The sequence below is a fragment of the Fusarium redolens genome (assembly GCF_020744475.1).
Source record: "Fusarium redolens strain MPI-CAGE-AT-0023 chromosome Unknown BKA55scaffold_17, whole genome shotgun sequence".
Taxonomy (NCBI): Eukaryota; Fungi; Ascomycota; class Sordariomycetes; order Hypocreales; family Nectriaceae; genus Fusarium; species Fusarium redolens.
In genome coordinates this window covers 664800-689305 of record NW_025763680.1, presented here as the reverse complement: position 1 = coordinate 689305, position 24506 = coordinate 664800, and the positions used below count along the sequence as shown (strand labels likewise).

Here is a 24506-nt window from a genome sequence, read left to right as displayed (position 1 = left end):
CCGTAACCTAGCCCAGCAGTGCCCTTTTCACCTTCTCAACCTCCTCCGAAGTTCCACAAACCAATCCAGCCCTATCGTCACATCCCTTCAATGTAGTATCAAATACTCTCGCACCAGTCTCAGGATCAATGGCCTGACCACCTGCACACTCAACAACGAGCGCTACAGGGAGTAACTCGTAAAGCCTTCGCAGCTTAGCCTTGCTGGCAGAAGTTACTGGCGAGATGTATACGCCATGACCCTTGACCAAAGCGTGATATATATCAGGAATGAGACCTCCCGAATATCGTAGAGTGTACTTGTCAGTGATGAACTTTGTGACAAGGTTCATGTACTTCTCATTATCGGCGGCGGCTCGTAGGTTGGCAGGAGCGAAGTAGCGTGTTTTGAAGGGAGGCTCAGCGAGTCGAAGCTCAGGACGCGCCACGACGAAGTTTTGGGTATCGTTGAGGCTGACTTCGAAGCATAGGGGCTTGGATCCTGGGACTCGAACGGCGACGATGGCGAGGGTTCGTGGACCGAATACTCCAAGAACAGAGGCGATTTGCTTCTTTGTAGGTTGCCCAACTGCAGTCACGCCGTCCCAAACACCGATAATGGTACCCACAGACCAGTTGGGTCCAATGATAGAGCTTCCATCAAGAGGGTCGAAAGCGACAGTGTATTGCTCGACACTGCCATCGGCTTGCGTTATCTCTCCTGCGCGTGTTGGCTTCTCGACAGGGTCCTCTTCACTGCTAGCAGTTTTAATAGCAGCAGACTTAGCAATACTCTCACGAATAATGTTCTCGGCCAGAACATCAACGTTCAACTGCTCATCGCCAAAAGCATTCTCGGTCCCCACGATGGAAACGTCATATGATCCTCTCAACCCTTTGCCAATGTCTGCGATAGCGCTTAAAAGCTGAGGAATGACCGAGTCGCGCAATGAAGCTCTGTTCTCTTGGGGGAGAGCTGATTTGAGAAATGGCGTGAGCTCAAGCTCGGGTGCTTTTGTTGAAGTCATTTTTGCTGGATGTGATGTTGAAAATGTCAAGTTCAAAATGTTGATCTCGAAATTGAGGTTGCGTCATTCAAAATTGACGCAATTGAGCTGCTGTCATGGTCGAGCTTAACCAGATATAGTTTAGAGAGTCGTTATCGACGGCCCGATTAGCGTTGATAGCGGGCGATAAGAACGCCTCTGTATCTTGACATCACATCATGGCCATGGTGTTAAGCCATTTTGCCTTTGATGTGATTTCGGCCGCGGGAAAAGGTATTTGGAGTGAGATTCCTGCTGAATATGGACGTTAGAACTCATAATTCCCCATCTAACGTCAGATTCCTTCATGGATGCTCACTAGGTTCATGAAGTCAAAATCGAAACCCGTGGAGCCCAAAACCTTCCTCTACTGAGAGGCCACGTTGATGCGCCCTCGATCTTACAATACTCAAGTTTGTCATATGTTGTCTTATGGTTTAAATCAGGAGATATCGTTGGGGAGAAAGTTCGGGATGTAGATCAGGCGAGACCGAGTTCCCCGGGAAACCCGGCTGCCTGGTCTTATCGGGCCGCATGAATCTGGTTCAGAATATCGTATCACTATAACTCTCGTGACAATAAAAAAGAAGATGATCAAGATTGTAAGTATAACTGGATCACCTGATCAATCGGTGTTGAGAGAATCAATGAAGTCAGAGCGGGATGATCGATGAGTACATGCGGAACCGGGTCCGCAATACGCAATACGACAGAAGATGAGGTGTCACAAATCGATCGACATTGAACAAATCTTGATCCGATAACTCCTCAATTCTGAGATGATACCCTGGTTCCACGGAATATCCCACTGTCACCTTCCACGGAATCGCATTAGATTACCGATACGTACACGTTTCCTCGATATTCGGCGGCCGCGGAGTTCCATGTCCGTCAGATTATCAACTATCACAATTAGAATCAAACTGAACTTTACAATTTAGATTCGCTGGTAAATCGTCAGATATTTTATGCTGTATACCAGTATATTCATTAAGCTCTTACGATGACGCAACAGTCTCGCTGGCAACAACAGGTCCCTTCAGCAACACAGGGTTTCCGTCATAGAAGTTCTTGATATCGCCAAAGACATCAGCGGCCGCCTCGCTAGCAGCAGCCTTCTCAAACACCTCAAGGCTCTCCCACTCAAGAGCAGCCTGGATCTGGAAAGGCGCACCCTCCTGGAAGGTAAGAATCTTGTAGTTCTTGAGACCGTAGGAACCCCATTTGCTGCAGAGGCATTAGTAATTGCATTGAATTCTAGTGATATGTCAGATGGGGTTCCACTTACGATGCGACAAGAGGCATGTGCTTTGTGAGATAATAATCCAGGTCGAAAGAAGGACCGGAAGGATAGACAACGAGAACTTGAGCCATTTTGATATACAAAAAAGTGGTTTTGAGTGAAGCTTTGGCGATATTTGTTTCGGTGAAACGGCCTCGGCAGCTAAAATCGAGGGGTAGCAAGCATTTATATAACGGTACCGAGCGGGGGCGACAGCCCAGCTCCCCACCTTGGGAATTGGGCGAGTCGAACGGGTCAACGGAGCTATCCTCGGAGTGATGTGATTGATGGAGACCGATTACTCAGCTTGGGATTTGGTTTGAATGGTGTTTTGATTTCGAGAGGGTCCCGAGGTTGAGCGGTCAACAATTGCCTTGGCTATTTAACGATAATTGGCTAATGCAGCCACGACAGGTACTAGTGCGTGGCTCGATAAGCTTATCAAATTCTGGCCAGTGTGACATCAGTCCACAGGAACTTGACAAAAGGTTGCAATGGGAAGTTGAAATGAGATTTAAGTGGTCTATAATGCATCAACAGAGAATGAACTTCTTCTCTTCAGCCACGCCAGCTAGACCGGATTTGCCCTGGTTTGCAACAATGCCGATGCGACGGTATGTTGGGAGGCTGCCCTCCATCTCATCCGATGCATCCTCCACTACTCATGAACTCCTCCCGTTCCACGGTGTTATCATCAAATTGTCCCTCCCAACACCAAGGCATCGCTATCGGAAGGTCCAACCTTTCGCTTTCTAGTTCGAAATACGGAGGATTAGACCAGTTCTCCGGGGCGATCCGTAGGGAAAGTTGCCGGAGGTGTCCTTTCAAGGTGACGGTTGAAGACTGAATGTCTGAAACATATGGCAAGCCTTTCCAGGAAACATCGCAGGCCAACACCGTGATGTTATCATCTGTAGCGTTCAAGTCCTCCGGTGAGGATACCTGAAGAAAGTCTCAAGTAGCATATGCATTACAGGATACCCATGACCAAGATGGAACACCAGCAAGCCCGGCTGATTTGTTAGGCCTAAAACGCATCCAGAGAAGATCATTTATGAATGCTTCTTTCTATGAGCCAAGCAGTGGTGTATGTCTTGATATTTGCTGTGATAAGATGAAATCCCTGCTATTGCCACAATCCTATCTCTAAGAAAAGTAAAGTCTCTCTTCAAATAAATTGAAACCCAATAATACCAGCTTCGCTTCTCGTTCGTATAAGGTTCGTCAGAGGCATCACATAACACGTCCATTGGGTGAGAAATTTCACCGGACTGTGTCTTGAAGAAGCCATTGCAGTGCCAGTAGACTTCTGATTTCAGGCAATGCAGAGTTCGACATGAAAGGATTTCTTCTTGTACAACCCAGTCTCTAGTGCTCAGATGGCTTTGCTTCTGCTTCATAATTGGGACTTCGGTCTCAAATCGTATACAAAAGCTTCGTGAAGTATCCTCAGATTCAGGACTCACATTCTTGCATTGGAGGAGAAGAAATTCCGATCGTATCCGTATGCATATAAGTCATTCCCCATTCTTGAAACGCTATAAGAGTCTCGAGAACAGTCCAGAAAATGCCATTAGTCGTACTCGTCTTTGCAATATGTAGCTGAATCGGTGGGTTCAACAGTGGCTCATATTCTCCCAATCTTCTTTCTGCTCTATTGTACTCTTCCGATAGTACTAAGTCCCATATACCTGAACACAGAGAACATGTCTATTTACTGAGCTCCGAAGTTGGTCAGCATCTGGATGCCATTCGACCTGTTATTTTCCAACTCTGGCTTCTTTGCTGGACTCTATAATCTGCTTGAAAACACCCTGACAAGGTTGACAAGGTATCTGCGTTCTTTGAATCATTTTTTTCCAACCCACTTTCACTGAGGTGCTTATGTGTCCACTAAGAATCAGGTGGCGTTTCGCTCAAGTGCCCTGTAGCAGGGCTCTAAATCGCCAAGACACTTCAATTCAACAAGGCTATAAAGGCGCCCAAACATGGCACAATTGATTGAATGGCGCATGTGACGACCATTCCTCTTCTAAACCTTATAGCCTTCTTCAACCAATCCTACCTGCAAGCCACAAAAAGCCCGTTCTGCCTTGTTTGCCCCGCACCTTCTCTTTATCGGATAGATCAACGAGGATCGGGTCATCTTAGGTCTCAATAGCAATCAGCCTAATGGTGACACAGCCACTTGCAAGACGCCAGTGAGGCATCAACACCGAATTGCGGTAGTACGACCACTAAGATGGTAGTGGGAGGTAACCAGGAAGAGGCCTCCACGTTCGGATCCCCCACCTGTGAGATTTAGTTTAATAGGGCTGAACAGGTCCAAGACTTTCCGCGCATCAGCATCAACTTTTTAACATCGCTTAATTGAAGCTTAACAGTCTATTCACTACCTAGATGTCGCAGCAACCTCCTTATTGGCAAGGTTCCCAGGGCGGCGCGCCCCCTCAGCCGGGCTATGCGGGGCAGCAACAGCCTGGCCAGGGCTACTACCCGCCGCCTCCAGGCCAACAACCGCCTTACGGTTACCAGCAGCAAGGCCCACCTGGAGGACAGCCAAACCAGCCATATCCTCCTGCGGGGCAGCAGTACCCTCCTCCGGGTCAGCAAGGTCAATATCAGCAGCATTCACAAGGCTATCCACAGCAGCCTCCTTACGGCCAGCAACCACCAGGACACCAAGCGCCTTATGGGCAACAGCCTCCTCCGGCTCCCTATGGACAGGGACAGTACCCGCCCCAGCAATACGGCGGTCCTCAGCAAGGCCAGCCTCCATACCCTGGTCAGCAACAGCAACAGCCACCTTACCCCGGCCAACAGTGGCAACAGCAGCCTGGACAGCAGCAATATGGTGGGCCACCTGTCAATGTTCCTCCAACGCCAGCATCACCAGGTTATGACCCAGCCCAAAAAGCTTGGGTCAAGCCTGTAGACACAGCAGCCGACGTGGAGGCTCTTCGCAAGGCCATGAAGGGAATGGGCTGCGACGAAAAGGCCCTGATTCGCGTTCTCGTCAGCCCGAAATACGCTGATCCATGGACTATGGCCCAACTGGTCCGCGATTACAACAGTCGTTTCATGCGCGATCTCGCAAAGGACATTGAGAGTGAGACTCGCGGCGATTTTGAGACTTGTCTCCTCGCTCTGATCCGCGGGCCATTGGAGAACGACGTCTACAATCTGTCAAAGGCTCTCAACCGCGCAGGTACTGACGAAGATGCCTTGAACGACGTTCTTATCTGCCGCTCAAACGCAGACATCCGTGCCATTACCGCTGAGTACAAGCGCTTCCGAGGCAAGGAACTTCTTGTCGATATCAAGGAAGACGTCGACGACACACTCTACCGCCTCTACAGCATGGTTCTTGCCGCCAGGCGAGCGGAAGACAATGCCCCGGTCATTCCTCAGGAAATTGACCACAAGGTTACAGAGCTGCAGAGGGCCACTGAGGGAACCATTGGTGCCAACGCTGTTTCAGTAGCACAGATCTTCACCAGCAGCAACGACGCACAAATCCGTGCCATCAACGACGCATATCAGCACAAATATCACCGCAGCCTTGAAAGTGTCATCGAGAAGGAGTTCCGCGGTGACATGGAAGATGTGCTACTTCGAATACTCTACCACGCACAGGATCGAGCTCGATCTGATGCAGGCAGACTCAGTAGACCTCTGAACAAGTCGATGCGAAAGGATCGTCTCTTCATCAACAGGCTCATAAGTCTCTACTGGGATCAGGGCCGTTTATATCAGACGAAGCAGGCGTACAAACCTGTGACTGGCTCAACGCTGAGTGGGAATATCAAGTCGGTTCTGAGCGGTGATTACAAGGACTTTGCTTTGGCATTGATCGGCGAGAAATAGTTATAATGAAGCAATTGAAACCTCGTCCAGGGGAATCAGTTTTCGATATGGATTTGGAGATTAAATAAAGTCAGCAGTGTTTTGCTTCATGCAATAATATGGACTACTCTCACCTGCTTCGATCACTGATCATGAATTGCTATGTATTAATAGTGAAATTCTGCTGCGGCTGAAATGTGCAATTGCGACCCCCTCCACCAACCAGTGAAGCACCAGGTGAAAGACACGTATCCATATTCATCAATAATGAGACTAGGGGTGTCATTTCCGTGTCAACTGTTATAGTATATTCATCTCTTGCTCTGGCAGTACCACTCTGGAGAGTCTGTGAGCAAATTCAACTACTGATGCGGTACGGTAAATCAGCAGTTCTTGGTCTCCTTTCGGCCTTTAGCTTGCTATTGGCTGTCTCGTTCTAAATTACACCGAGATATCTTTATCTGCTTGGTGGGATAATTTGGTCGTGGGAGCTGACAGTCCATGGTGATCTGACAGTTTGGTGGCATGATGCATCAAAGGTTGCACATTAGGTACAGATAAACACCTTTAAAGACGCCACAAATCACCACTGGCAAATAGAAAATGAGGAATCTCAACAGATGTGCTGACGAGAGATCATTTGCACTTTCGGTTACATGAGAGCCTACTTGGTAACACTATGAATAAATCAGGCTGGCGGTTAATGCTTGTGTACTTAATGCCCGCCTGAAGCCTACTCGTTCAGTAATTATCTCCCTGTCTATCTACTTTCTCCCAAATTATCGGCTCTTACTAGGTTGAACATTTGAGGTTATCTACACAATGCACAACCCGTACTCGCAAGTGTGCGCTATCCCGCAGTGCAACAGACCTCGTAAACACTTCACCACGAAGATTTCGCCCTGGTGTCAATATCGTCAGTCATCCTGTCACCAGTTCTATTTTGTTACTTTGCCCATATCCAAGTGCCCTGGCTGACAATTGGGATTGCTCGAAAACATAGACGTTTGCCCGATGTGCACAAGTCGGTCAAAGCGAGCAGCATACAGGGCCTGCTTTGTTTGCAATCCACCACCGCGCGATGATGACTGCGACTGCTGCATCGTCATGTAGAAACAACATCTATACGAAGCGAAGGAGCATGGGGTGTAGGAGGAGATGCTTTTTGATGCAATTTGATGCACATCTATGTTTTACAGGGCGTACTCGGCCGTTGCATCAGGGCACTGCCCCCTGCAGAGGCTGCGGTGGATTGACATGGGCTCACGGTCAGGAATTCTTGTCAAGTTGTTAGTAAGAAATTCAAATTCATGAATTGAAACAGAACGAATGCATGAAGAGAAAGAGAGAAGAGAAAACGTGCTATTTATAGATGATCAGGCTCTGGCTGCTCTTCTGAAGCTCTTCCCTATTGGCGCAAATTCCTGCAGCAGCTACACCCTCATTCAGAAGACTGTTGGTTCTGAACCAACATAGCTTCTCGACACCGACTAAATCCTTCAAACATGCAGTTCTTGGGATAAACATCTCAGTCGAAAAAACTCCGATTTTAATGCTATAAACTCGAGAGGTGAGGCGTTCAAAGAGCCTATGTCGCAGGAATACCTAGAATTATTCATTTCGATGAGTCTTTTTGTCGTGAGGCTTAGAGGCCAGCTTCAGAGGCTTAGGGGTTTCTGGATAGCGCTTAATGTTTATATACTTCTCTCTTCAGGTTTCGACTTGGCCGGGGTGTTCAGCCGAGGCAGACTCGACCATAAAATGAGGCAGAGGCCTCTTGTCATGAAAGTGTATTTCTATTCCTTTTGTTCTCTTTTCTTTTCGAGTATATACCAGGAACTCGCCTCCAAACTGAGCTTTCATTACCCAGATTCATATTATTCTTCAACATTTATTCATAGCCATGAACAAACAGAAGATCGGCGACATTCCAAAGATAACCCCTCTTCAAACCTCGTTGGGTTTCCCACGGTCCGATCCTGCGAGCCGATTCTTCGTACGGACTTATAAGAAGTTCATAAAAGACTACAAGACGCGTGATGGTGTGCCTGGAGTTTCTCTGACCAAGTGGAGCGATGTGAGACAGAGAGTCGAACTTGAGATCATGGCCAAGAGATTCGCGGTAGTAGACGGTCGAGGACAACAATTCTGGCCAGCAAGTGAGGGCTCTGAGCCTGGTGATTCACTGACCTGGGGAAGAAATGGCGAAGAGTAAAACTCACGACTTATGATCTGTTGCAAAAAAAAAAAAAGTTGCTTACCTTTCCACAGAATTGTCAAACTGCTCGCGCAACTGTTCTTCCGTCACAACCAGCAAGAACACCAAAAGGGTTTGAGCTCCCCTACCAAGAAGAAACAAGCAATTCGCCACGAAAGACAGAGATCGCAAACACTTGAACAAGGGTACTGCAAACCTTCCAAACTACACTACATGTTTGGCTAACATGTTCAATACCAGTAATGCGGGATCAGCTTCAGCTCCAAGTGAGGAGATGGATATAGACCCATGGCTAGAAGATACTTCGGGCGACGATACCAGCCTTCCAGATGTAGGCCACTTTCGTTTACAGCCGAGAGGATCAGATGCCCAGGTAGGTGGCCTTCTCGGTCTTAGCACTATACCCATATATGTACATGATGCCTGGGAAATCATCAACTGACTGTACTAGACTTCTGCGGCGGGCAGTACAAGCAATAGCACGCCACCACCTCCAGGCACGACAGCTGCAACAAACCAAGTAAATGAGAGTTCAAGCTCTTCTGAGCCAGTTGCACCTGTCGCAGAGATGACTGGACGTCAAGAATACGCCACCGCAACAAGCACAATTACTCAAGCTGTAGAAGCTATTACTGAGAGATACACTTCATCGGGTCGTAGCTGTCGACCAGTTCAACGTCTTAACTTTGTTGAAACGCCAACCTTTGATACGGAGGATGATACTCAATCCTTGTCACCACCTCCAAGTCGACAAAGCGATCCAGGATCCCGCCTCAGCCCAGAGCTTGGGACAGAGACTGAGCCTCCTAGAGCTTCTCCTGGCGGAACCCCGCAGAATCCTCGCGCAGCTTCAGAACCGATGTCCTTCGACAAGACCCAACTGTGTACTGAAGACATAACTCCTGTACTAGAGGCAAATCAAGCCACTAGAGCTATGCCTCCACCTCCTCTCCCCCAAATTACACGACCAACACCAGAAGTTGTTGCGAGAAGGCCAAGGCATAGCATCAAGTACAGTGTCGAAAGGTCCCCTGGCAACTTCAGAATATGGGAGCATTATGGCACATTCGGTCGCATGCCAATGTCGGAGTTTCAAGCCATACACGGCTTCAACGACATTGAAGGTGTTCAGTTCATTGTTAAGCGCCGAGGAATGAGTTGGGATGACAAGGTGCCTGAGAATGATGAGGTTGCGTTTCAAGATATGAAGGTTCGCTTTCTTGATCTGATTAAAGATGACCTGGAAGGAATTGGCATCGAAAGAGACTTCGTACCCTATGATATCTGGATCATTCCAATCAGGAACTCGGAAAATGATGAGGGCTTTTATCGGGAGCAAACAATTGCTCTATAGAGTATAGTTTTGACAGATGTATGTTGGTCGACGGGGTCGACCATTTAACGGGAGACATATCTTCTGAATGGGGTATTCTTGATGATATTATGATTTCATAGCGCAGCACAGTCCTTCTATCAGTTTTAACGAAATGACGGGTCAATGCAAATTTATTCTGAAACCCGTCGTGCCGTGAGTAAAAAAAGCTGACAGCGTCTTCTTTCCTCCTGTCTCGATGATACAGCCTCCTCAAAGTTCACCCTTCTTGACCAACTCACGAATAGTATTGATAGATCCTTCTACTGCCATCCTGGCCATCTGCATGGCCGTGTCAGTCATCGTGTATCTAAAATCATGAGTCAAAAGACTCACCTTGGAATACTTTTCGCGCAATTCTTTAGCCCGTTCGCTGCCCGCCTCGACTTCTGGATGTCGCCATTTGAAAGCGTATGTCAGCACCAGATTACCATCTGCATCATAGCTAACGATATTGAAGATGTTACTTCCGTCTGGTTGGTGGAAATCGACCCGACTTGGCGCAAATTCGTAAACTACCTCCTTGACAATGGTGTCATGATCGCCTCGCGCGTCTTTGTCAAATGTAACTTGTCGGACGACTTTTGTGCCTGTTTCTATCTCTTCTTCGCTGAGGACCTCGCACTCAAGAATGGGAGCCACGAATTCGTGGGCTTTCCGGACTTTGCGCTGGAGGCCATTCCAAACTTGGGCCTCCGACAGGATGGGAGAAACACCGCTTGGGTTGATGGGAGCGCTGAAGGCCAGATTTATGACGACCATCTTGAAAATTGTTCTGCAAGACTTGGGTCTAGCTTATGGAATAAATTTCTGGTGGTAGGGTTTGATGCTGACGTTCGAATAATCACGGCTCGATGGGCATAAATCACGCCTCCACTTTTGTATCAACTATCATAGACTTGGGTGACGTAACATTTCGCTTATTAACGCTTTTCTTCAACTAATAAATAGAATGGTATACCAGGATAAGATAAGCCATGCTCAGGCTCCTATCTACTACTGCTTTTCAAATTCATCAATCTTTTCCTCGTTCACTGCTTTTCCTTGGATCTCCTCTGTGATATCCGATCCTCCCATTCCAAACATTCCCTTGAAGACACGAATAAGACTTTGTCGACCTTCCCAGAGAGGGAACAGACCAACGGCGATGGAACTACAGAACAGCCAGATGATACCAACAGTAACCCAACCAGTGAAGAAGGGCTTAGAAAAGACATAGGATGTTCCGTACATGGGCATGGGCCAGAGGATGAGGAAAGCAATTGTCATGCAGACAGTCATTGTCTTGGCGATCTTGGAAGCCTTGTTGAGCTTGGCCATATCCTCCTCGGGGGCAACAGCAAAGCTGGTCACAACGGCGGTTTCCGAATCGCCATTGGAGTCGCTGGTGTCGTCAGCTTGCTTGATGGCAGCCATGGAAGCCCAGTCATAACTGTCGGAACCGAAACCAAATGTGAAGAGCGGCACAAAGATCAGAGGACTCAAGAGAGCAACAACGTTGCCTGCAAGCATAGGGTTGTTGGAACCGAGGTTGTCAACGCTGAGAACGCCATCGAACTCCTTGGCACAAGTGACGGTCCAAGCGATGAGAGCGCAGAAAAGACCGAGGATGGGGGAGAGCGCGGCAGCAATCCAGTTCTGGCGCTTCCAGAGAAGAGTCAGAGTAGCGGGGATGACAGCAGCGGAAATCATGACACCCATCCAGAGATATAGCCAGCCCATGCTGATACCAGCGTAGTGAAGACCGACACTGAAACTGGCCATGATGACTCCGTAGAGACAGACAGTCGTGTGTGAGACGCCAATAAGTCGGTTGCCGGAAGCCTGGGGGTTGATGTAGGTTCTAGAGAAGCGTTAGCGTAGTATACAAGGTTTGGGAAACGAGGACCTTACTGGTAAACATCATAGGTGAAAATGGAGGAAACAGCGATGAGCTGAGCAGAGGTCGCAGAAGTGACCGCCATGAAGATCATGATCAAAGTGCAGATAGCACCAGTCTTGCCCAACAGGCCAACCGCAGCGTATGGCAGAACAAGACCAGCCGAGACATCAGCAGGGTCCATGCGGTTGGGGTACGTAGGGAACGCGGGGTTGGTCTCTAGGGCCAGAGCACTGAGACCCATGGTAGTCGCACAGAGCCAAGGAATGGCGAACCATGAAAGACCACCGATAATGTACCCAGGAAGCGCTGCGACGGGGTGAGCAGCGATAGCCTTGTTGTAGTAACCGTTATCCATGAAGACAGTACCGAAGTTGCCGACAATGTTGATGACGAAGAAGATGATACCCTCGCGAGATCGCATGGTGAGATATGAGCCCTCGGCGTTACCGTCAACGGGATGCGAGGCAGCGGCTTTGGTGAGTGCATCGTAAACTTGGCCGGGTGATCCTAGTTCGGTACCGGTAGCGTAGGCAGTGAGCGCGAAAATGAGGATGATGACGAGAATAATGACGGTGTGAACATAATCTGTTAAGAAAGTGGCCTTGATACTGAAAGACGAGTTAGACGCTTTCCTTTTCGCCAGCGGCTGAATTAGCTTACCCTCCAAACATGGTGTACAGAACAACACCCAATGGCAGCAAGAAACATGCCGCAGCGGTATGCATGCCGGTGAGAGAAGTGACTACAGCAGAGCCACCAGTCAACAGCATAGCAGTGACAAGAATGTTGGTGAAAAGGCCGAAGCAAATGTAGACGCAGTGAGTAATGCGACCATATCGGGCCCTAATAACCTCGAGGAAGGTATGCGCATTGGGCGCCCTTCTCTTCAACTCAATGGCAATAGTTGCGAAGAGAATGATCTGAACAGTGGCACCAGAAGCATACTTTGCGATCGTTAGTCACAGTTCACGATTCACAAACAGTCGACTTACCCAGAATGGTCCAGAAACACCATATCGGTACGCAACACCAGATGATTGAAGCAAAGTAGCAGCCCAAGTCCAACTGGAAACAACAGCTGAAGCAACAAGACCAGACTTGACCGTTCGGCCAGCCGTGTTGAACATTTCCGAAGTTTGCTTCTCATGGTTATACCGTTTCAAGACCCATGTTGTGAAGATCATGCCCAGGGCAAAGAGAAAGCCCAGACCAACAACGATGCCATAGCCATAGGCCTGGCTCAGAGGGGGCTCGACTGTGCCGGATGAAGGACCGCCACCACCAGCCATTGTGATAAATTTGCAGTAAAGTTGGTGTTTGGAATTCAAGATCCTATCACGAGAGCATTTGCCACAACTATTTTCATTGAGATCTTCATCATTGTTATATACATCCAAACAATACAGCCGTTTTAGAAAACCCAAGATAATGAACCGTTCAAGTGCCGGCGGGCCTCTCAAGATAAGCAATTCTCGGGTCGAGCTGCACGATAAGAAATTCCCCATGGGGGCAATGATAAGAACGCACGGACATAATTGGCCAAGAACCCCAGTTTGAGCTGCGCCCTTATCAGTTCAAACATTGCAGCGAGGGAATAAGAACCGGTCGATCACTGGCCGGCGGCCAAGCGACTTGCAGGGCGGTATCGTGATAAGAAAAACAGTGGCCGGTACAGGGCATTATTCATTAATTGACACATCAGTGATCGATGCAACACTGTATCAGCTGCTGTTGCACCGCGGAGGTGTAGCACCTGAGCCAAGCCCTTTTCGAGTCTGGAACCTGAGAAATTCAGCCTTAATGGAATGTGTACCTCGTCTTTAGAAATATTCGCATTGAGATAAGATTTTTGAATGTTTGGACATGTGTTCAATTATTAAAGTATGCAGGATTGGTTCATATGCGAGCAATTAAAGTGCTTACCCCACGAAAGCTACGGGTGCAGGGATCCGAGTTATCGTCCCGAAAAACCAACGTCAAAGATTGTGATAATCGCAAACCTTTCGCAATCTTCCTGCTGGGTTCCTCTTCCAAAATTGTGAGCTCAGCACATCTCATTTGTAGGTTCTAAAATATTTCGGTCAAGATAAGAATAATTTGCCTTAAAATCTCTATTCGACGACGTTATCTTGCATGTAGGGCCCAGCCACCCAATTTTTGAGTCACTTGTATGCCTTCTATCCTTCAACCCGTTTAATAGGCTTCTTACCGTCCATTCCTGATACATTGCTATAGGGCAGAATGTTGTTGGCCTGCATAAACCCCCATTTGAAGGAGCCAGAGGTATTGTTTCCCCATATGTTGTTAAGCGATAGTGTATTCGACGAAACAATACCGCTGGTTGGTCGAAGTGGTAAACCAGATACGGGCCCTTGCGCCATCAAGTTTGTGTGGGTTTGAGTATGATTGAAGGCAAATGGATTGATGTTGTTGGTTGCAACCTGCACGTTGCTCGCAACAACAGGCTGGGGATGGAGCTCGGCTTCCAATACTTTCTTCAACTCGCAATACAAGGCTTGGTCGAGCTCAGCCTCGAGTTTGTGGTACAAAGGCCGCTGAAAAGAGTAAGACTCTGTCGATAGCTTTCCGTGAGGTTGTAGACGTAGGAGACGGCATCCAGTTGGAAACTCGATCGAGTAACGGACAGAAAATGCGATGAACTTGAAGTCCTTGGCTGAGGTGGGATACTTTCATGTCTGTTTTTTCTGGGTAGTATTTGCCTCCGGTTTCCTTATCCCGCATGATACTCTTTTGACCTGGATTGCGAATAACCTCAAGGATGGCTGAAAAGTCGTCATTCTCTGTCAGGCGCGTCTCGTACCAAATCAGACTTTGCCAGGCTTTTTCGAACCTGATATAAGGTCAGCTGTTCCTGAGCGGCATAGACCACCAAGTAAAAGACTTATTGCAATTGGAAAACTAACCTGGTCATCTGAGAATTAGTCTCGGAGGTTCCAAGGATCAAATTCTCCGGAATGTCGCTTGATTCATATTGAGCCGTATTTATTCTACCGGATATCGGAAGATCAAGGAGGCTACTCTATGGTTGACACTTGACGAGGTGGTGACAGTGCGAGTAAGCCTAGCTGGTGGTTCATTTGTATATCTTGTGCTATAGGCTCCCCGGTTTAATTCTCGCCCAGGTACTTACTTATTCGCTCCTTTACTTATGGAAGCCATAATGCCATTATTTGCGCACTGTCTGACTTCTCTCTCTCTCTCATTTTTAAAGAGCAATATCTTTTATCTTTTCTACATATTTGCGCTTTTTACGCACTATTGAGTATATACCGATTTATCTGAAAGAGCCGCGTGCATATTTTGAAGATAGAGGATTCACTGAAAACCTCAAGGCAGTATATTGCGCGGTGCCAGCGGGATAGAAACACCAGCAGCTTTTTTCTACCTTGTGATCCAGTTTGTCTAGGATAATAGGACAATGGCAAACAGGTAATGTCGAAAGGAAATTGAACCCTTCCTGAACCATGGCAAGATTTGGTAGACCATTCAGTAACTGATTTCTGTCCTCCTGACATCTCAGACGACTCGGTGGCAATTCAATCCTGATTATGCGTACTTTATGAGCCTTCCAGTTCAAGCTTCAGGTGACAGCATTGGCACGCATCAGACGGATCTGCAACTGCCGTCATAAGACCTCCTCCACGTACCTGGAATTCCCCTGCGTCAAGACTTTTTAGACCAACGGCTTCAGCTCTTCCGTCTTGGGTAAGGCTGGCGAGTTTATGCTGGCCAAGGTTTGGGTGGCATTCCTTATTGGTGGGCATGGTGGGTTACACATTGCAAGAACAGCAATGTATTGGATTGTCTCACATATGTGAGTGACGAACGCGCAACTCTCTTTGGTCTGCTTTTAAGGTTAGAAATGTCACATCGCGCCCGTTATTTGGTCGTTGAGATTTTGAAACGCTTGTAGACTAGGCCGAGTTTGTGGATGACGCGGTGCTTGGAATGCAGATGTTCCGGGAACGGCCAAAACCCATCACCGAATTCAGCTGACACCTCCATTTTGCATCCATTGAATACCCGTCAAATGAACAGGAACTCAGATCAAGATGATATTATCCGTGGAATGTTCAGGCCAATGAAGTGATGATTTCATGAGCTTCAGCTCTTCATGTCCCTGCGGATTATGCTCCGCTGCTGGGTCAAACTCTAACAATGCGATGATCTACCTCAATCTTCGCGGGAGAAAGGTACCGGGGGACAATAGGAAACAATTGAATTGTCTCTCCCTTGCTTTGTTTGCCGGAAAATATCATTTATTGAATGCGTGAACAACGGATTGTAAGAACCGCTAGTCGCAAACATCTGAGACATCACGATCTTGATCCAACATAACTACCGAGGGGCCAGACCACTAAAATGCATAACTACCAAGCGTCAAAAACAGAACAATGGCGACTCCAAGTTACCTCCGTGAAAACCAGGAGAGAAAATTAACTTTTGCCCCTGGGTACTTAAAGTTAAGCTTGGCATCCTAAGTAAGGGTCTTCAGGGTCGCCGATCTCACGGATTGTGATCTATCCGCAACTCAGTCCCATCCACGCCACTCATCGACGTCAGAGAAGTTCCCATGTTCAGATGACTGGATCATCATAGAAGAAGCTTTTTGAACTTTATATAAGGACTAAGAATCAGGCATTCTTGAAACATATTTCCAACTATCACGCCACAGAAACAACTCGAACTTGCAATAACAATCTTCAACTAAGAGACAAAATGCATTTATCTACTCTTTACATCCACTCTTCTCTTCTTCTTGCTTCATCGTTGTTCTCAACGGTGATTGCAGCACCCTCCAACAACCTACTGGACGCTGACATCTCTGTCGATGGCTTTGGCCTTCCCGATGAGAGCGGTGACAATGACGGTGTTTCCGCCAAAGCCAAAGTCAGCGCCGAGAATGACTACAAGGTCCCTAATGGCTACAACAAGCCTCGTGTCCTAGAAGCCAACATCGACGTCACTAGACTGGGCGTCGATCCCATCATCTACTATCCCGACAACGATGATGAGGATACAGACGTTGACGATACTGATGAGGAGAAGCGTAGCATCTTTGCACGACTCTTCACCAGGGCCTTGACTTCTGATAAGAAGGAGGCTCTGCGTCGTCACAATGTTGCTCGATCCAAGGTCAAGGTCAAGGCCATCCAGTGGGATTCCAAACTTGAGTCAGCTGCTACAGCTTATGCAAAGAAGTTGGCCAAGGCCGGTAAGATGCAACACTCTGCAGGAAAAGATCGTCCCAACCAGGGCGAGAACCTTGCGTATGCTTGGGCAAGCAATGGATTCAAGAACCCTATCACTGCTGGTACTCAGGGCTGGTATGTTAACTCTCTCTTGACTCAATACACAACTGACCAAGGGTATTAGGCTGAACGAGAAGAAGCACTACAAGGGAGAGACTATCCCCAAGGGTAATTTCTCTGACTATGGCCACTACAGTAAGCTTACTGCTCCGTCTCATTTCACTATACATCACTAACTGTTCGTCAGCTCAATGTGTCTGGAAGAGTTCAACAAAGATCGGTATTGGTGCCGCCAAGGACTCCAAGGGCGCTTGGTACACTGTGGCTCGATACTCTGGTCCCGGCAATGTCGTCGGTCAGAAGCCGTACTAAAGAACAAAAGAATAAAGTAAAAAGAGATTGCAGAACAGAATAGCTGCCTGGGGCAGTTGAGAAGGGACCAGATGGACGTTTCTCAAGAGCGCTGACCTGATACCTTCTTTGATTCATGCCATTTCGTGGAAAGTGGCTATATGTATTACTACTAGAATACCTCACATTCGCTTACGTGTCACGAATCATGTTAAATAAATCTTTTTGTTATAAAAACAGCTTTGTCCGCTCTTTCGCATGTCAGCGTGAATGAATTGGGCTCTCATATATCACCAACAAACTGACGTCTCTACTTCCTTATGCCACAGTCCAAGTACAGGTGTATCGTAACATGCTTCCATAAAGCTAATAAAGGTTGATGTGCTTGATTTTAGCTAATATCTTGAGGGCCTAATATACGGTAATTGATCTGGAGTCCGTTGAAGGCGCGGGGTCTGATAATGATTGTGACATCCGTTATCGGGATCACGCAAGAATCTCAACAAGTAACAAGTCGATTTAGATCCTGCTATTGCCGAAGACGTGATTATTCGTATATTAAGTGGTATCAAAGATACGAAGGCGTGATTGGACTTGCGGGGTTTCGTTAACATAAATATCGAAGCAATTCAGACCTGGACAGGGTTTGCAAAATGGCATGAATGCGAAGCCCAGCTAACAATCTTTGCCATTCCTCCGCCTCCTAAGTATTTACAAAATACTGTGTAATTTTTAACAGAGCTATTTCTTTTGTAGCTAGTATGGCGTCCAATCCAGCTACGAACGGGAGTGCTCCCGACAACAGCAACAATGACCTCAAGAAGAAAATCATCATCAATGCCTTTGACATGTCAACTATTGGGCACTTATCGCCAGGTCAATGGAAGGTCAAGATCGCTATACTCATCACAATGAATCGAGGCTGACTTCACACAGAATCCAGTAGACAAGTCGGCAACAAAACGCGATCTGCAGTACTGGATCGACTTAGCCAAATTGCTTGAGAAGGGAGGTATCAATGCACTCTTCCTGGCAGATACCTACGGCGGATATGACACTTATGAAGGAAAGCTGGACAATTGCATTCGTCGCGCCGCTCAATGGCCTATGACAGATCCAACTATCCCCATCAGTGCCATGGCAGCTGTGACGAAGAACCTGTCTTTTGCCATCACTGCTTCAACATCTTTTGAACCACCTTTTCTCCTGGCAAAGCGCTTCTCCTCATTGGACCACTTCACCAGAGGAAGAATTGGTAAGTATTAGGTGGCAAAACAGCACGCATGGGGGGCTAACATAATTTGAAAGGCTGGAACATTGTCACAAGTTGGAAGAAAGCGGCTTTCAAAGCTATTGGTCTGGACAGTCCTATTGCACATGACGAGAGATACGAGCAAGCCGACGAGTACCTGCGTGTCCTATATAAGTATGTCGCCTTTACTATCTCCATGCGACTTGACACTGACCTCAAGGCAGACTCTGGGAAGGCTCTTGGGCAGACGATGCCATCTCCCCTGATCCAGAGAACGACAGCTATGCGGACCCTGACAAGATCCGAACCATCCACCATCACGGCAAGTTCTTTGACTTGGACACTCGCCATATTGTTGACCCTTCGCCTCAACGTACGCCATTCTTGTTCCAAGCTGGTACCTCACCAGCAGGCCAGACATTTGCGGCAACTCATGCAGAAGGCATCTTCGTGTCTTCCCACTCACCAAAACTTCTCAAACCCAAGATTCAAGCAATTCGGAAACAGGCTGCTGAACTTGGCCGAGATCCTCAGTCACTCAAGTTCTTTGCGACTTTCACGCCCATCGTTGGTCGCACTGATGAAGAAGCGCAGGAGAAACTCAAGGAACTACAGAAGTATGCCTCGACTATTGGCGGTCTAGTTCTCGTCAGCGGATGGACTGGCATCGATTTGTCTAAGATCCCACTTGACCAGGAACTCACCTCTGCAGACTCTCTAGAGCAGCACAAGGTACAAAGTCTTCTCGATGCATTCACTGTAACCAGTGAGCATGTCCCGAAGTGGACACCAAGAGTCATTGCTGAGAAGGCCGGCATCGGTGGACTCGGCCCAGTTTCTGTTGGAAGCCCACAGACTGTCGCTGACGAGATGGAGCGTTGGATCAAGGAGGGAGATTTGGATGGATTTAATGTTGGTTATGTGACCACGCCTGGGACTTTCGAGGATCTGGTCGAGCTATTGGTGCCCGAGCTCCGAAAAAGGGGTTTATATCATGAGATACCTAGTGAAGGGGGCCATACTCTGCGAGAGAATGTCTACGGGATGGGTCAGTCTGGGCTTCGGGATGATCACACTGGATCAAAGTACAAGTATGATGTGTTCAAGGAAGACTAGTCTACAGTCTATGGCATATAGGGCCAGTCATTCTGGTAATGTCTTAGATCAACGAAAGCATGCGTTTTGCTGCAAATGCGATCTCCACCTTGACCGCGTTCCATACGGCAAAACACAAGCCTGCCACAAATGGAAAGAGGACAATCTACCCCAAAAGCATAAGGAACCAAGCATTCAGTGACCTCTTCTCATATCTACAGCCTACCAATAATCAGATTTATAAGCGTTCATGTTCAGAAGGTATCCGACGTAACCGCCCTAACCGAGGAGATACTGGATGGGAGGCTTGATTCAGGAACCGTTTCATTCATCGCTGCGCGGCCATTGGCCATGCAATTTCTTTAGATTTGTTCAACTTCTTTGTACTATATTCACGAAAGCCGCCAGGAATCCGCAGATAGCTGTTTTGTGAAACCCTGATGAAGACCAAGTATAGGGTGAAGGTCTGTTGGAGATGATGGTAGATTGTTGCTAAACGGTGAGGTCACCGCTGAATCTTCAACAGGGGCCGTGCCGCCTGTTGGCAGCTGTCAGGCGAGTGGATGCCACTAAAGTTTAAGCTGCTAGTGGAGGGTTGCCGCTACGAATTTGACGTTTTCGTTCTACCATCGGACCCTTTCCTCTGCAAATGCAGTCGACTAGACATCTTGCTAACCCTCTGACATGATAAATCGCGAGATGAGGTCTGTGATTGCCGGCCTGGTGGCTAGTGCTCAGACGCCTCTCAAACACTTCAGCCGGACGTTTTGGCCTGTGTGGTCTGAAAAACTTCGAGCCCCGCCTCCGTTAGTTAGGTAGGTAAGGTGCAGAAACGCTGCAGTTACAGAACCTTAAAGCGCCGAAAGAGCAAGTTTTGCAATACCGTGCCGTCTTTCCCTACTCATACTTTTGAGAGTTTAACTCATTAAGGTAGCATCAATAAGAATAGGTCAACCAACAACAAGCAATCGCATATCGCAATGACGTCCTAGAAATAATTTGGGCTTCTCTGGACCCGCTGTGATGCAGATTAGCCAGTGAGTGCTTGGTCCACTCGCCACGTTGAACGTGTGTCATAGCCGACACACCCGACACTTCCAACGTTAAATGTGCATTATAGCGACGACTCTTGATGGTCTATCATCAGCAGTCATGATATTCGTCGAGTTTCAGCAAGATCGCGATCCACGGACATGCAGCGGATAGCTCAAATGCCGAACACTCTTTCACATGTGTTCAGGATCAAAGGCGCCGATATTCCCGAAAATCAGCTCATTCACTGCTGGATTATTGGTTAGCACCTCGCCAACAACAACAAGCCTCGGCACTCAACGTTTGTGAACGGTGGACCGTCTAAGCACAAAATGATCCAATCAAAATATTCAGTCAATTTTTTCTTTCAAGCTATTCACTATCAGTAAACAGGGTTCAGGAGCAGCAGGTGACATTCTCTGCAAATTTCCGTCAAAACGGTCAAAGATTCCAATGTAGAGTAAGTAAAGAGAACAAACCACCATCATTATGAACGACAAGCATACCAAAAGTCGAGTCGCTATTATAGGCACGGGTCTCGCCGGTCTCAGCAGTGCTTATCTTATTAAGGGAGACCGTTATAGGGTGACGTTGTTTGAACAGGTGCGCCACGTCGTCAACGACAACCGAGATCCTTTGCCCTGGGTTTGAATCCTTTCGCTAACAATGACGCTTCCCTCTAGGGTGATAGAATTGCTTTCGATTCTGCTTCTGTTACGATTAAGAACGATAAATTCGACGATGCCGAACGAATCGATTTACCGATGCGCGCGAGCGCGGACGGGTATTACCATAACTTGATGCGCATGTATCAACATCTACAAATCCCGCTTCATCCCATTCGGTTCCTTTTTGTCTTTGCGAAAGCAGCCGCGAGCGTCGATGGAACAGTCCCAGTCAAGGGAAGCGATAACGAGACATACTTCATTCATGCATCGAACTTGCACCAGACACCGCCGCCGTGGCCGGGCAATCGCGGTGTAATTACACACTTTGTCGAGATTGTCTTCCTGATTGTGTGCCAATTCTGGTTCACCATTGCATGCTTCCTCATCGCGCCGTTGACAACCACGTCCTCGGGACACAGCGAGTCCGTCGCCGAATACTTCGATCGCATACGGTTACCCCGACGATATACATCGCGTTATCTACTTCCGCTTCTGAGCGGTGTAGCGACGTGCACACACGAAGAGCTGCTTCAATTCCCCGCGAGCGACGTTGTCAACTACAAGAAGCTTTCGCATGGCAAGCAGCATTATGCTGTCTGTGGTGGAGTCTCGCAGGTCCAGGCAAAATTGACGGAGGGACTGCAGGACGTCAACCTCAATAGTCGTGTGATTGAAGCTGTGCCTCAGGTCGATGGTACCGTCCTGGTTCGCTGGCAATCGACAGTTGACGCATCCGGGCGCATCCACGAGCAAGTCTTTGACCGTGTCGTCCTCTCCGTCTCCCCCGATGTCGCTGGTCGAATCTTTAAGCCCCTTGGTTCTACGTTGGCGAAGCTTCCGACTCGTCAAGTTGAAAGCTCTGTTTTGAAGCCGGAAAAGGCGGGAATTATCGTCGTCGACACCGATAACGCCAGCTCCCGCCAATCCATCGCTTGCATGCACCATTCAAAGGACACCTCAGCAGCCCAGGTCTTGACCTTGAGAACAATGTTCACTGACGTGGGAAGCCCTCGCACAGAGGCTCTTCACGCCATGCCCAGTGGAGTGGTCGTCAGCACTTGTCCGCTACGCGAAGAGGCACAGCCAGAAGCTATCAAGAAGGCCAAGTTTACTAGAACCCTGAGAAACACAGAGGGTCAGGCCCTCGTTCAGAAATTGCTAGGCAATTCGGGATCTAAGAAGAGTGAAGATGATAACGCTATGGCTTGGGTTAATGGGCAGGATAATGTGTGGATCGCTGGTGCTTGGTGCTGGGATGGCATGGTGCTGCTGGAAGGTTGCGTCGTGTCGGCCATTAGGGTAGCTCAAGATTTTGGGGTGGCGATTCCATGGGAACAGAAATAATGACGAATAACGACTAGAATAATAGATAAATGCAGATTTCTTTCTACAATATCACCTTGAATGCAACAATGCAACACTTATAATTGCTGTAATTTTAATTAATTCATATTGGAATTAGTCATTTAGCGAAGTCGTAGTTAGTGGGTGAAATCGGTGCGTGCAAATTGAGCAACCGTGAGATGTCACCGTCTTTCTTCATCACAATCAACAGCCGTTAGCTTTCGGCGCGGACCGCAATCGCTAGCGACAACATGCTTTTCGAACAAGATAGTTTTGGTCTTGGCTTTGCCGCAGGCCTTGTCACCGCCCTGGCCATCGCTGGCATCATTGCATTGGTGGTGATGCGAATGAGCGATATCTACGGCCTGGGACACTGGAAGCTCAACATCACGACCCGACCACCGTCCATGTGGATGAACGTGGGATACTGGTAAGCCCAGCCACACGTTTCTGCAGCCTCAATCACAAATTGACTTTTTGTCGCAGGAGAACCCCAACAGGCGAGCCAATTGAGACTCTCCCTGAGGCTGCCTCTGCGCTGCTAGAGCAGGTTGTGAGCGCCGCCGGGCTGTCGGGTGATGCACCTGGTAAAGCTAGTCCTCGCGGTTCCCTCGCTGTTCTGGATCTGGGGTTCGGGTGTGGTGACCAGACTTGGCAATTGGCGAGGATGGCTACGGAGCAGGGCTGGAGGGATTTTCGCTATGTTGGGCTTACGCTTAATGATGCGCAGGTTCAGACGTCGCGCCGCAGGATTTATCGCGAGTTGACTGAGGCGGGGACTGGTTTTGATGCGGAGGCGTTCAGTCTCTTCCGCGCTGATGCTGCAAAGCCACAGACTTGGGATCCCAAGATCAAAGAGGCCGTTTATTCTTTGGCTGATGAGAAGTATACTGAGCGATGGCTTCTTGCTCTCGACTGTATCTACCATTTCTCACCGTCCCGAAAACCCGTTCTTTCACACGCCGCCAAAGAACTCGACGCCAGTTACATGGCATTCGACCTCCTCCTCAACGAGAAAGCCTCCACCAAGGATATCTGGAGGGCTAGACTCATCGGAAAAATGATGGGATGCCCACTCAAAACCTTCCTCTCGGAGACAGAGTACAGAGATCAACTGGTGGAGTGCGGATATGACCGCAACGAGATCACGATTAAGGAGATCACAGACGATGTCTTTTCGGGCCTGGTCAAGTTCCTCGATCGCCAAGACAAATTGTTAGCAGAATACGGCGTCACAATGGGGGGCTTCAAATTAGCAGGGAGATTGTTCAACTGGTTCGACAAGTCCCGCGTCGTAAGAGCCGTGGTCGTCGTCGCTCGTACGAAGAGCAAGACAGGATAGGGAAATAGCACCGTAATCACAATTCCCCAAAGTAACATTAATTAACATGTCTCTTGTCAGATCTTACTTTGTGCATCCCACCTTATTCTTATTCTTAATCCTGGCCCTATATCCGCGCGGGCTCCGTGTCCCTCCCTTGGTTTGGTTCACGATTGCCAGTGTTACCATCTGCAGGTTTTTGCTGGCCCCCCGCTCGCTGTTCCTGAATATCGAAAATAACGTCTTTTTTGTGGAAATTGGTACTCTGTGTTTCACTAACGGTATGATGGTCGATGCGCGGACGGACCTTGGGATCCCAGGAACCACGGCACTGGAATCGAGGACCCGCGGGTTAGGCTATGAGCTGAAGTAAAACAGCCAGGATGTTGGTTAGTGTCGTTCGCGAATGAGGCGAATAATACAGTGACATTGAATGAGGGACTTTGAATCGGGGTCGGACATTGGAACTTCGGCCGATAACCTTGTGTCTGTGTCAGTGAACGTACGACAGGAACCGCAGATAGAGTGACTGGCTCCAGTGCAATG

At 48.1% G+C, this 24506-nt stretch overlaps 10 protein-coding genes across 10 annotated transcripts; 5 read left to right on the top strand and 5 right to left on the bottom strand.

Annotated features, from left to right (window-relative positions):
* Positions 1 to 7: 7 nt before the first annotated feature.
* Positions 8 to 1006, bottom strand: BKA55DRAFT_544062 (uncharacterized protein; the record flags this gene model as incomplete). Its single annotated transcript, XM_046190657.1, has 1 exon — positions 8 to 1006. The coding sequence occupies one exon, from the start codon at positions 1004 to 1006 to the stop codon at positions 8 to 10; it is 999 nt and encodes a 332-aa protein (XP_046044641.1).
* A 1016-nt stretch (positions 1007 to 2022) lies between these two features.
* On the bottom strand, positions 2023 to 2398 carry BKA55DRAFT_695054 (uncharacterized protein; the record flags this gene model as incomplete). The annotated part of the gene is made up of 2 exons (XM_046200112.1): positions 2023 to 2251; positions 2313 to 2398. The coding sequence occupies 2 exons, from the start codon at positions 2396 to 2398 to the stop codon at positions 2023 to 2025; spliced, it is 315 nt and encodes a 104-aa protein (XP_046044640.1).
* A 2259-nt stretch (positions 2399 to 4657) lies between these two features.
* Positions 4658 to 6431, top strand: BKA55DRAFT_579568 (uncharacterized protein). Its single transcript, XM_046193879.1, has one exon. The coding sequence runs from the start codon at positions 4707 to 4709 to the stop codon at positions 6171 to 6173; it is 1467 nt and encodes a 488-aa protein (XP_046044639.1). The 5' UTR covers positions 4658 to 4706; the 3' UTR covers positions 6174 to 6431.
* Positions 6432 to 7959: 1528 nt separating this feature from the next.
* On the top strand, positions 7960 to 9872 carry BKA55DRAFT_579564 (uncharacterized protein). Its single transcript, XM_046193878.1, has 4 exons — positions 7960 to 8363; positions 8424 to 8555; positions 8611 to 8743; positions 8822 to 9872. Exons 1-4 carry the CDS (start codon positions 8056 to 8058, stop codon positions 9722 to 9724), a joined length of 1476 nt encoding a protein of 491 aa, XP_046044638.1. The 5' UTR covers positions 7960 to 8055; the 3' UTR covers positions 9725 to 9872.
* BKA55DRAFT_679617 (uncharacterized protein) lies at positions 9873 to 10588 on the bottom strand. Its single transcript, XM_046198177.1, has 2 exons — positions 10079 to 10588; positions 9873 to 10024 (listed from the first exon to the last, which is right to left on the bottom strand). The coding sequence occupies exons 1-2, from the start codon at positions 10502 to 10504 to the stop codon at positions 9956 to 9958; spliced, it is 495 nt and encodes a 164-aa protein (XP_046044637.1). The 5' UTR covers positions 10505 to 10588; the 3' UTR covers positions 9873 to 9955.
* A 28-nt stretch (positions 10589 to 10616) lies between these two features.
* On the bottom strand, positions 10617 to 13097 carry BKA55DRAFT_623679 (Sodium:solute symporter family-domain-containing protein). Its single transcript, XM_046196812.1, has 4 exons — positions 12617 to 13097; positions 12285 to 12568; positions 11636 to 12232; positions 10617 to 11585 (listed from the first exon to the last, which is right to left on the bottom strand). The coding sequence occupies exons 1-4, from the start codon at positions 12911 to 12913 to the stop codon at positions 10739 to 10741; spliced, it is 2025 nt and encodes a 674-aa protein (XP_046044636.1). The 5' UTR covers positions 12914 to 13097; the 3' UTR covers positions 10617 to 10738.
* A 704-nt stretch (positions 13098 to 13801) lies between these two features.
* BKA55DRAFT_544056 (uncharacterized protein) lies at positions 13802 to 14804 on the bottom strand (the record flags this gene model as incomplete). Its single annotated transcript, XM_046190656.1, has 4 exons — positions 13802 to 14179; positions 14313 to 14475; positions 14549 to 14605; positions 14776 to 14804. 4 exons carry the CDS (start codon positions 14802 to 14804, stop codon positions 13802 to 13804), a joined length of 627 nt encoding a protein of 208 aa, XP_046044635.1.
* A 1340-nt stretch (positions 14805 to 16144) lies between these two features.
* BKA55DRAFT_667030 (CAP domain-containing protein) lies at positions 16145 to 17480 on the top strand. Its single transcript, XM_046197804.1, has 3 exons — positions 16145 to 16972; positions 17022 to 17092; positions 17145 to 17480. Exons 1-3 carry the CDS (start codon positions 16365 to 16367, stop codon positions 17267 to 17269), a joined length of 804 nt encoding a protein of 267 aa, XP_046044634.1. The 5' UTR covers positions 16145 to 16364; the 3' UTR covers positions 17270 to 17480.
* Positions 17481 to 18009: 529 nt separating this feature from the next.
* Positions 18010 to 19616, top strand: BKA55DRAFT_695048 (luciferase-like domain-containing protein; the record flags this gene model as incomplete). Its single annotated transcript, XM_046200111.1, has 4 exons — positions 18010 to 18135; positions 18185 to 18503; positions 18557 to 18674; positions 18725 to 19616. The coding sequence occupies 4 exons, from the start codon at positions 18010 to 18012 to the stop codon at positions 19614 to 19616; spliced, it is 1455 nt and encodes a 484-aa protein (XP_046044633.1).
* Positions 19617 to 21116: 1500 nt separating this feature from the next.
* Positions 21117 to 23981, top strand: BKA55DRAFT_597848 (uncharacterized protein; the record flags this gene model as incomplete). Its single annotated transcript, XM_046196128.1, has 4 exons — positions 21117 to 21230; positions 21311 to 22594; positions 22858 to 23069; positions 23126 to 23981. The coding sequence occupies 4 exons, from the start codon at positions 21117 to 21119 to the stop codon at positions 23979 to 23981; spliced, it is 2466 nt and encodes an 821-aa protein (XP_046044632.1).
* Between the last annotated feature and the right edge of the window lie 525 nt (positions 23982 to 24506).

Coding starts and splice junctions, on each gene's coding strand:
- BKA55DRAFT_579568 (XM_046193879.1), top strand. CDS start 4,707: ATGTCGCAGCAACCTCCTTATTGGCAAGGTTCCCAGGGCGGCGCGCCC.
- BKA55DRAFT_579564 (XM_046193878.1), top strand. CDS start 8,056: ATGAACAAACAGAAGATCGGCGACATTCCAAAGATAACCCCTCTTCAA. Junction 8,364..8,423: donor TGGGGAAGAAATGGCGAAGA/GTAAAACTCACG, acceptor ACCTTTCCACAG/AATTGTCAAACTGCTCGCGC. Junction 8,744..8,821: donor CGAGAGGATCAGATGCCCAG/GTAGGTGGCCTT, acceptor TGACTGTACTAG/ACTTCTGCGGCGGGCAGTAC.
- BKA55DRAFT_679617 (XM_046198177.1), bottom strand. CDS start 10,504: ATGGTCGTCATAAATCTGGCCTTCAGCGCTCCCATCAACCCAAGCGGT. Junction 10,025..10,078: donor TGCGCGAAAAGTATTCCAAG/GTGAGTCTTTTG, acceptor ACGGCCATGCAG/ATGGCCAGGATGGCAGTAGA.
- BKA55DRAFT_623679 (XM_046196812.1), bottom strand. CDS start 12,913: ATGGCTGGTGGTGGCGGTCCTTCATCCGGCACAGTCGAGCCCCCTCTG. Junction 12,569..12,616: donor GTGTTTCTGGACCATTCTGG/GTAAGTCGACTG, acceptor ACGATCGCAAAG/TATGCTTCTGGTGCCACTGT. Junction 12,233..12,284: donor CTGTACACCATGTTTGGAGG/GTAAGCTAATTC, acceptor CTCGTCTTTCAG/TATCAAGGCCACTTTCTTAA.
- BKA55DRAFT_667030 (XM_046197804.1), top strand. CDS start 16,365: ATGCATTTATCTACTCTTTACATCCACTCTTCTCTTCTTCTTGCTTCA. Junction 16,973..17,021: donor ACTGCTGGTACTCAGGGCTG/GTATGTTAACTC, acceptor CAAGGGTATTAG/GCTGAACGAGAAGAAGCACT. Junction 17,093..17,144: donor CTCTGACTATGGCCACTACA/GTAAGCTTACTG, acceptor ACTGTTCGTCAG/CTCAATGTGTCTGGAAGAGT.